The following is a 10,830-nucleotide window of genomic DNA, read 5'->3' as shown; positions in this document are numbered from 1 at the left end:
TGGCAGTGTGGAGACAGCTGTCAGGAGAAGGTGGTTTTGTGGTGGGGGCCTGGCAGTGTGGAGAGAGCTGTCCAGAAGGTGGTTTTGTGGTTGGGGGGGGCCTGGCAGTGTGGAGACAGCTGTCAGGAGAAGGTGGGTTTGTGGTGGGGGGGGCCTGGCAGTGTGGAGAGGACTGTCAGGAGAAGGTGGTTTTGTGGTGGGGGGGGCCCTGGCAGGGTGGAGGCAGCTGTGAGGGGGGGGTGGGTTTGTGATGTGGGGGGCCTGGCAGTGTGGAGAGGGCTTTCTGGAAGGCTCTGGGGACTGGCAGCCAGTGCTCCCAGCAGTGACTGGAGTTTGTATTGGTCCTGTTAGAATCCCACGGCTGAAAGAATCGGTTGGTCATAAGACAGTGCATTCGAAATGTGCCAAATGATCCAGGCGTCCCTGTGTAACCCTGGCTCAAAGTCTGCCTGGCAGTGTGGCGGGGGGTGTTGGAGCTTTCTGAATGCACAGAAGCCCCTAATGGGGACTTTCATGAGATAAGGGTCCTCGGTGGGAAGTGTGCCCTGTCCTCTGATACCCAGGGACTGGCTGATGTGCTGCTGTCCTGGAGAGCAGCCCAGTCCCGGGGGTCCATGTCCACCTGCCTTCTCAAATCCCTCCTCCCACCTGGGATGGGGGTGGAGTTCGTGGCCACACAATTGCAAAGTGGGGACCGGTCTTTCCTGCCCTGCAAGGAACAGGTCTTAGGTGGTCCGAGCGCTCAGACCTACCCCATGGCTCACCCGGGCACACCTTGCTAGGGATGGCGAGGGGCAGGGTGGGTGGTCGGTGGGCTGGGCTGGGTCGTGAAGAATCTTCTGGGCCTGCTCAAGAGGCTGGGTCTGTGCCAGCAGACGGAGTCACTGAAGGCTGGCCAGCCACGACAAGGTCAGACTGTATTAGCAGGGGCAGGAGAGGCTGAAGTGTGGAAAGTCACGAGGCCCCAGCCTGCCGTGGGGCCCTCATGGGTGCTGGGCAGGCAGGTGCGCAGGAGGGGGCGCTGGGCAGACAGACAGGCGTCTGCCAGCCGAGGCCGGCGTTGCTATTCACAGCACGTCACCTCCTTCCCAAGTGTCTGCCACAGCCCATTAAACTCCGGTCCAGGCCACCTCGGCAGCCCCGCAGCCTAGCTGGGCGTATTTTACTTGAGTACGAAGCCTTCTGGCCCAGCTGTGGACTTGAACCCACCTGGTAGCAAGGTTTAGAGCCCCAGGGTCTCCAAGGGCCCCTTCTGGAGGTGACTGTAGGACGCCCAAATGGCTCCTGACCTCGGAGGTGGTCGTGGAGGTGTCTGCTGGGATGTGGGTGGGGCCCCCGCGGACTTGGGGTCCCGAGGCTAGTGAGTGCTGCCTGTGTCTGTCCCAGTCTCTCCCGTCCTGTTCCGGCCTCTTAGGCCTGTCTGACACCCTTCCTCACTCATCCAGCCACTGTGGATTCAGGCAAGCGGGAGTAATTCCTCTCACCTGTGCCAGACCAGGGTGGAGGCTGCAGGTCCCAGAGGGCAGGTGACCTGGGGCCCAGAGTTCAGGCCTGGGAGCCCTCAGCACATGACAAGACCCCCTGGGTGGCCGGGGGACCCCTCTGGCTCAGGACCCTGTGTGAACAGAAGCCCACCCTCTAGACAGCGTGCACCAGTGGGGCTGAGACAATCCTGAGGGGAGGCTTCAGCCACAGACCCCATGGAATTCACCCCTAAAATCATCCAGAGAATCTCTGATGGAATTCAGACACGCCCGCCTCTCCTAGGCGCCAAGGGCCCCAGGTGTCCGGCTTCCCTGAGGGGAGGAGGGGGCTGCCCACAGGCAGGTGTCTCCCCTCTGGGTCTGAGCAGGAGGGCGTGCTGTGCGCGAGGGGTGGCCCTGCTGGCACGGCTGACCTGGCTCCCTTCCCAGGTCCACAGGTCTCGACACCGCTGTGTGAGCTGGCAGCAGGCCCCTGACCCGTGAGCAACAGCCAGAAGGCCCCCCAGGGCCCCGCAGGGGAACAGGGACCGGCTCAGACACGTGTCATGCTGGCTCCCTTCCTCCTAAGCAGCACAACCTCTGGGGTCCTCAGACTTACTTACTGCTTAGTGCGTGTCTGTGCCCATGTTTGCAGGCATGTGTGCGTGGGCACGTAGCGCCGTGTGCACGTGTGTGTCAGTGCACAGGAGTGTGTACATGTGTGTGTGCCTGTGTGTACAGGTGCACGGGTGTGTGCACGTGTGTGCATGTGTTTGTGTGTGCCCAGCGCCCAGGCGCCTCTTTAACCAGCCCCACAGGTGTCGCTGGGAGCTTCAGACTCTGGAATCCTGAGGAGTCCTGGATGGTACAAAGGACGGCAGGCTTGAGCCCAAATCAGAGACACCTTTGATCAATCAGCGAACGCAGGAATGGGGCAGGGAGATTCCTGCGATAGAAAGAGCTGGAAGGGCCTGGGAAATGATGTCATCAAGTCTCTCCCTGGACCCCAAGAAGGAGATGGATGGGGGATGTGCCAAGACCCCACGGACAGATGCAGACCCAGCCCTGTGGCCAGGCCCCACCGGGCGCCTGCGCCCTGATTCCGTCACTTGTTGGCCTCCTGCTTTGGTTTGAGCCCTTCATCCCTTTCCTGTGCCTGGAGAGCCTCTTGCAGTGCCAGCCGCTGGGGCATGGTGGGGGACCGGAGGTGGGAGGTGCCTCTCAGGACCTCCGCCCAGTGGCACCAGCAGAGCCAGAGCCGTCCCGTGCACTGGGAGAGAGGGGAAGTCAGGGATGGGGGAGAAGGGGCCTCTGCTTCCCCCTCACCTGCCCTGTCCTCTGAGGCCCCGTGTCCGGAGCCTTTCTTGACCTCACCCACGTGCATCCAGGCTGCAGCCCCCAGCCACCCCCTCCTACCTGCAGATGGGGTGCCCTGGCCGGGAGCAGCCCACCCAAGAGGGCCTTCAGCTCCACGTCTGGGGTACGTGCGAGTCTGGATGGTGCAGCCTTGGGTGTTCCTGTGAGGGTGTGTGCACCGAGTGTGGGAATGGGTGTGTGCGTGTGTGCAGGTATACGTATGTGTCTGAGTGTGCCTGCATGTGGTCAGTGTTAGGCATGTGTGCAGTGGCATGTAGTATGTATGTGAGTGTGAGGTCTGTGTGTGCATAAGGCTGTCCGTTCTCATTGCATGAGTGTGTGTGAGAAGCAGTGGGACCGTGAGTGTGGGAAGCGATGAGAGTGTGTGTGAGCAGTGGTGGGACTGAAGTGGTGCGACTCAGTGTGCACACACCTTGCACCAGCGTCTGAGTGTCAATGTATGAGCGTGCCCTGTGTTATGTGTGTGGGATGCATGTATGGGGATGTGTGTCTGTGTGAGGGTGAGCACACGTGTGCTAGGTGGGGATGTTTGTGCGTGTGCATGTTCATGGGGGTGTGGGTGTTGGTGGCAGCCATCATGGTCACAGCTGAGCCCTCACAGAGTCCAGGAGCCCACTCAGATTTGGAGGTGGGTCCACCTGGGGGCGGCCGGGCCATGTGGCGGGAACTGCCGTGACTGTGTCCTCAGTGTGAACTGCCTGGAACAAATGTTGGCAGCGCGTGTGGTTGTGCATTGTGTGAGTGTGTCAGCATCACGCCCCTTTAGCTCTGCACAAGTCCACAGTTGGGGATCTTGACTCGGTCGCCTCACTCATCTGTTGGCAGCCTCCACAGGCCAGTTGAGCCGTGAGCCTGTGGGGTCAGGGGTGCCCCAGGGAGCAGGTGACCCAGCAGCTCTGGCCGAGCCTCTTGGAGGAACGCCCCATGCCAGGATCCAGGAGCAGACACCTGTTCCAGGCAGCACACTGATGGTGCCACCAAATGTTCCATGACTCTGACGTCCAGGGAACAGCAGGACGACTCTTGAAACAAAATGAGATGTGGCCTAAAGCCCTTTCCCTGACCCACGCGTTAAAACGCTGCCACGAGCCATCCATTTCCCCATGGAATCGTCTCCGCGGGGGTGCCGGGGCCCGGCTGAGGGTCCTGCTGGGCTCACGGCCAGGGCCTGTCTTGACAGGAGAATGTGTCTCTGGCTGACATCCTCTCCCTGCGGGACCGTGGCCTCAGCGAGCAGGAAGCCTGGGCCGTGTGCCTGGAGTGCAGCCTGTCCATGCGGAGTGTGGCCCACGCCGCCATCTTCCAGAGCCTGTGCATCACACCTGACACCCTGGCCTTCAACACCAGCGGGAACGTGTGTTTCATGGAGCAGCTCAGCGGTGAGGCAGCCTTGGGCACGGGGCGGAGGTGCCTTTCGGGGTGGATGTGAGCACAGGCTCTGCCGGGGCAGATGCTGGGAGCCTGGACCCGGGTTTCCTGTGGAGACCTTCTCTTCCTCAGGAGGGACTCAGGCTGGAGAGTGGCCGAGGGTCCGTGGGGTGCCTGCTGTGCCAGGGCAGTCAAACCCACTCTCAGACGCCAGAGGGACACTCAACCCACCCCGACCCCGCTCCGCTCGGGACTTCCCCTAAGGGCAGGCTGTGCGCCTCTTCTGTCTCCCCTGGGCCAGTCCCGCTGGCCCTGCTGTGAGTGGACGCTGGCCTGGGAGGGTGGGATACCCCTGCCTCGGTGGGCCACCTGCTCCCACTGCGTGGGCCCTGCCTGGGAGCTGGTTTTCCTTGGTGAATGTCTTCAGCTTCCTTCTTGGGAAAGTGGTAGAACCCTTCCCTCTTCCACTTTGGAACCCATTTCCCACCATAACCATTAAGGAGCTAATTTCCCTTTTTCGCAGCCTAAAATGGTCTGGGGACGCCAGGTCTGCGGGGAGGGGACCTTCCCGGCTGGCGGGTTCAGGTTCACAGGTGTGACTAGAAGCCTTCTCTCCTTCTCTCTCCTCTCTAAGATGACCCTGAGGGTGCCTTCGTTCCCCCGGAGTTCGACGTGACCGGGAACACCTTTGAGGTAAGTGCCGGTGGGGGTAACGCGCCACGCCCCCCCTTTACCTCTAAGGTGGCCTCTGCCATTGACTCAGAAACGCACCTGCCTTGGGGCAGCCTCTGCGACTGGCCTCTGGCCAGGAGCGGAGCCCGGTTCACTGGGCTGTAGTGACGGCCTCTGGGGCACACCCAGCTTCGTCCCCTGCAGTGTTCTCTGGAGGTCCGCACAGACTGTGGGAGCAGCGGCTTCGGCCACGTTTGTCGTCATAACCATGTTATAGCATGTTTTCTGGAATGCGAACTTACTACACTTAACATGTTAAAAGTGACCAAAATGACCAGTGATGGTCGGCAGGGAATCACAGCTCCTCCGAGGGAGTTGGCAGCCGGGTCACTCACGGCCTCTGCAGAGACACAAGGCCTCCAGGCACAGCTCTGGGCGTGGGTGCGGGCGTGGGCCACCCTGGGGGCCTCATCGCCCGAGTCATAGAGGCTGCTGCTCCCAGAGCAGACCCCCGTGTAGCCCCTCAGGAACCCTTTGTGTGGGACCCATTGGGCAACAGCAGCCCAGCACCTCGGGGTCAGCACCTGCGTGGCCGCCTGGAAAGGGGCAGAGTCACCCTGCGGCCCTCAGGTTTGGTCCGTCCATCAGGCTGGGCTCTGTCCCCGGGCCGGGAGTGGCCCATTGGTGGTTCCTACTGTCACAAAGCCCATGGCAGAGAAAGTAACGCAATCCTTAACAAATAAACAAGTAACTAGGAACTCAAAGATCTTCCCAATAAAAGCCCATCGGCTGTGTCATGGCCTTAAAATTTGACCTTGAAAGTAGAGTCTGGGGGCCAGGCATGGGGGCTCACTCCTGTAATCCCAGAACTCTGGGAGGCCGAGAGGGGTGGATCACTTGAGCCCAGGAGTTCAGGACCAGCCTGGCCAACATGGCGAACCCTGTCTCCACGAAAAACACAAAAATTAGCTGGACGCAGTAGTGCACGCCTGTGGTCCGAGCTACTTGGGAGTCTGAGGCAGGAGGATCTCTTGAACCCAGGAGGTCGAGGCTGCAGTGAGCCGAGATGGCACCACTGCGCTCCAGCCTGGCCGACAGAGCAAGACCTTGTGTCAAAAACAAAGAAAGAAGAGTTTTGGGATGGCTCCCTGCATCCCTCTTACTTTCACTTTGAAACAAGTGAGCCTGGAGCCCTTTGCCCTGGGAGGTGGGCAGGGTGCCTCAGGGGGCCTCTGCTGTGGGAGTCCTATGTTTTAGTGCACCCCAGTGTCCAGAACCCAAGCCCCTGTGGCACGTGGCCTGGTGGCTGTGGTGTAGCGTGTGGCCTGGTGGCCGTGGTGTGGTGTGTGGCCTTGTGGCTGTGATGTGGCACGTGACCTGGTGGCTGTGATTCCTGGTGCACGTGAGGGTGTTTTAGTTTTGTGCTTGCATTCCTAGTCACATCGTAATCCAGCTCAGACCTGGACGTGACCTCAGCCCAGCCTGTGCCCGGTCCCCCCACTCCACGGTTCCCCCGTGGGACTCTCATTCCTTCATTTTTATCCCACGTTGCTCGTTCCTCCAAGTCCTATTGTTTCATTGGCACCGTTTTTAACTTTCTGATAAGAGTTCAGGCCATGTATGATCTTCCAGGACTTTTATGTATTCTTGTTAAACTTCATCTGCAGAGCACTGTGTGGCCATAATGTGGCACCTGCTGTGTGTTATCCCGTCGGGTGAAGGCCACATTTAAATCCCCACTTGTGGGGGCACCAAGGGGTGCAGGTGTTTCCTGGTGTGTACACCGAGAGCAGATCTGGGTGAGGTTTCTCTAGGGTGTATGCCCAGGAGGAAGTGTGGCTTGTGGGGCAGGTGGACGTACATCTGTTCCTGGAACTCCCCCAACCACACGCTGGAGAGCACAGTGTGAGGATCGCTGGCTCCCACAGGACGCGGACGTGGTAGGGACCTGGGATCTGGGGTCTGGCCTGGAGTCTGGCTCCTGCAGGATGCAGGTGTGGCAGGGGCCTGGGGTCTCGTGCGTGGGAGGGCACCACGCTGCATCTCTTTCCTGCGTCATAGGGGATGTGGGTGAGGAGTGCCTCTCCGGTGAAGGTTTATAACCCTAAAAAGTATTGACTGCCCCTAAGAGCGTTTGCTTATGTGAGTTCTGTCTCTTCATAATTATGATGTTATAAATTAAAACCAAGACTTTTTAAGTTATCTATTCATTTAAAAACCACAATGTCCATTGTATGTTAACATACATAACACTTGTGAAGAATATTTTCCCTCCAAAATTAGTGAGAAGAGTGGCATTGGGTTGTATATTTGTAAATCTTTCACGTCTGGGTTGTGGAAAACGCCTGGATTTTCACGGCAGCTTCTGCATTCAGTCGGCTGTGATATCACGTCACGTGGCCCCAGCCCCAACCCCAAGCCCAACCCCAGCCCTAACCCTAACTCCACTGTCCGCTCAGGAGGGAGGGAGAGTAACCGAGGTGAATGCCGTCTCAACATCGTTAGAGAAAGATGCTCTTGAGCCACACTTGGAGAAAAGCTGGCTGACGGTGTCCTCTGCTGAAAAGTGGTTGCTCAATTTTAACATCATCAAATATTTTAATGGTTCTTCTTCTGTTAGGGTCTAACCTTCACAAGAAACCTTTCCTGTTTCAAGGCTGAGCCGATAGTCACTGCTATTTTCTACCAAGAGCTTTAAGTTTTGTTTCACATTTCATCCACCTGAAGTTAGTTTAACGTTGCAAAGTTTTGCTGTAGGGGTCTTAGATATCGTTTATTAGATTTTCCTCAGGAATGTGATGTTTTCTGATTCTATTCTAAAATTCATTGTCCTCTTTTTGTTTTGATTTGGTTTTGAGGCAGGGTCTTGCTCTGTCACCCAGGCTGGAGTGCACTGGAGCAATCACGGCTCACTGCAGCCTCCACCTCCTGGGCTCAAGTGATCCTCCCACCTCAGCCTCCCAAGTAGGTGGGGCTACAAGTATGTACCACCATGTCCAGCTAATTTTTCAAAATTTTTGTAGAGACAGGGTCTCGCGCTGTTGCCCAGGCTGGTCTCGAACTGCTTGGCTCAGGTGATTTTCTTACCTTGGTCTCCCAAAGTGCTGGAATTACAGGCGTGAGCCACTGTGTCTGGCCACAATTCACTTTAATATCTTTATTTTACATCCAGCCATCTTGCTAAAGTTTTTTTTAATATTTCTAATAACTTATAGATTCTTTTAGTTTTCCTATTTAACTGATTAATCACTGACAAAAAAACAAGTGTCTTTCCTCTTATCCCATGGTCCTGCTCCACGTTTTCCTTCCTCCTCTTACTCAGTGCTGCAAGGAACAGCAATGAGTCTTGGAGCAGAAGCAGAGTGAGGCTGAGCACTGTCCCATCGCAGGGAGGAACTGACCACTCTCCCCATCCCCCATTCTAAAAAAAGTGCTTTTCACCTTCCTCATCCAGAACGCTGCCTGCCTCCACCACGAGTCCCCCTCTATGCTGAGTTTTATCGTGAATGTGTGTGTCAATTTCACAAGATGTTTCTTCTGCATCCTTTGACATGATCCTTTAATTTTTTCTTCATTAAGATTCTTATAGTCACATCTTTATTTTCTTATATTAAATCATTCTTTCTTACATAGAAAAATCTAAATTGGCCAAGTGTCTTGTCTTTTTTATACACTGTTTAATTTGATTTACTAGTGCTTGCTTCAGATTTCTGTGCATATTTGAGTGGACTGGCGATTTTCCATTCTGTTGATGTTTTCACTGGTGTTGGCCTCAGGATTGTTCTAATCCTGTATAGGCAGCACCCCTTCCCTTTCTTTGTGCTGTTTATATAAGAATGGGATGATCTGTTCCTTAAAAGTCTGGTAAAACTCACTTATAGGGCCATCTGTTTTCTTTAGGAAAGATTTTTAACTACTGCTCAGTTTTTAATAGCTACAGGACTGGCTGGGCACAGTGGCTCACCCCTAGAATCCCAGCACAGGGAGATTTGGGGAGGCTGAGTCAGGAGGATGACTTGATGACCAGAGTTAGAGACCAGCCTAGGCAACAAAGTGAGACCCTGTCCCTACACAAAATTTTAAAAATTAACCGGGCGTGGTGGCAGGTACCTGTAGCCCCAGCCACTCAGGAGGCTGAGGCAGAAGGACTGCGTGAGCCCAGGAGTTGCAGGTTGCGGTGAGCCAAGATTACACCACTGCACTCCACCCTGAGCAGCGGCGTGAGACCCCGCCTCTTAAAAAAGTACTTACAGGACTGATCTCTGGTGTTTCTTACTGAGTCAGCTGTGGGTCTACTTTTTATGTTTGTAAAATCTCTGGCCTTCAGCTGCAGGTGCTCTCCTTTTCAGCCGCTGCATTAGCCGCAGGTTGCCCTGATTCTCTGACTGGACAGTTAATTTGTGCTTTCTCTTCTCAGTCTCACTAGGGGTTGTTTAGTACATTCATTTTTCCGAAGAGCCTCCTCTGTGTCCCGTCTGCTCTTCTGGCGTGTCTGTGTTTTCTTTTCCATTGATGCTTGTTTTTCATTCTCTCTTTCCTTTCCTCGTTCTGAGTTTAGGATCCACCCCTTTTCTGACTTGAGCTGGACATTTAGGTCATTGGCTTCCAGCTTTTCTTCCTTTCCAGTATCAGCAAGAGCACTTAGGCTATGAATGTTCCTCAACATGTAAGTTTTGCTGCATCCTATGAGTTTTACTATATAATGTTTGCATTATCATTTACTTCTAATTTTTTTATTTCCACTGGGATTTCTTCTTTACCCCTGAGTTATTTAACAATGTGAACAGATTGGTTTTTTCTTACTTTTTATTGAGATATACATGCAGAAAAATGTATATATCACAAACATACAACTTGATGGATTTTCACACGAGCCTCTGTGTAAGCAGCACCCAGATGGGCGGCAGCAGCCCCTGCCTGGCCCCCAGGTCACTGTCTGGACAGCACAGAGCAGAGGTTGCGATTTTCCTGTTTTTGTGCCTCTTGTGGGTGGGCGGGCTCATGCAGCACTTGTCTTTGGTGGCTGGTCCTCCACCCAGCATCACGGGTGTGAGATTTATTCTATGTGGCCATGGGTGGCTGGTCCTCCGCCCAGCGTCTCGGTGTGAGATTTATTCTATGTGGCCATGGAAAGCATTTGTTTCCGGCAGTCGTCTCTAAACTTCCAAACACTCTAGGGCTTTTATGTGTCATTTTCATTCTCTTCTTAACTTCTCCAGCCTTCACCCCATGTGGCTCTCCTCTCTACCCTGCTGCCCTGAGCACCCGTGGGCTCAGCGGCCCGGCCTGGAAGACTCAGACCCCTCCCCCATTGCTGGCCTGTTTGCTTGGCATTCATCCACGACATGCAGGCTTAGCAAGTGTCTGGGCTCACAGAGAGCAGGGTGAGTGGGGTCCTGCCTCTTGCTGGTTCTGGTCTACACAGGTGACAGACTTGATGTGAGACCCACAGGCTGGGGATCCAATAGTGCTGGGACGTGAGAATGGGGCTCCAAGGCTCTTGTTTGCATCAGAGGCCTCCAGAGGCCACTGTGAGAAGGTGGAGTTTAAACTGGGACCTGAGGTTGAGTAGGGTTCACTAAATGAAGATGGGATGCTTCCAACACAGAAGAGCGGGCGGTGAGTGAGCTTGCTGATTCCACCAGGTGTGTAGCAGGCAGTGTCAACCAACAACTAGCCAGAAGGTTATTTGCTGAGTTGTTTTCTAAATAAATAGATTGATGGTTGGAGCATAGATGATTGATGATGGATGAATGGAGGGATGGATGAGTGGATGGACAGGTGGATGGATAGGTGGATAGGTGGATAGGTGGGTGGATGGGCGGGTGGATGGGTAAATGGACAGGTGGTGGTGGATATGTGGATGGGCAGATAGATGGTTAATATGTGGATGGGTGGGTGGCTGGATGGATGGGTAGATGGGTGGATGGTGGATATGTGGATGGATGGG

The 10,830-nt window shown here is 55.2% G+C and overlaps 1 protein-coding gene across 1 annotated transcript in view; it reads left to right on the top strand.

The window, feature by feature from the left end:
• KNDC1 (kinase non-catalytic C-lobe domain containing 1) overlaps positions 1-10,830 on the top strand; it is a 57,679-nt gene that overhangs the window by 3,113 nt on the left and 43,736 nt on the right. Inside the window, exons 2-3 of the mRNA XM_023185843.2 lie at positions 4,021-4,219; positions 4,843-4,901. Coding sequence (XP_023041611.2) covers positions 4,021-4,219; positions 4,843-4,901 — 258 coding nt within the window. The remainder of the gene's footprint in view (positions 1-4,020; positions 4,220-4,842; positions 4,902-10,830) is intronic.

This window comes from Piliocolobus tephrosceles, chromosome 9 (genome assembly GCF_002776525.5).
Source record: "Piliocolobus tephrosceles isolate RC106 chromosome 9, ASM277652v3, whole genome shotgun sequence".
NCBI classification, from domain to species: Eukaryota; Metazoa; Chordata; class Mammalia; order Primates; family Cercopithecidae; genus Piliocolobus; species Piliocolobus tephrosceles.
This window is presented reverse-complemented; position numbering and strand designations above follow the sequence as displayed.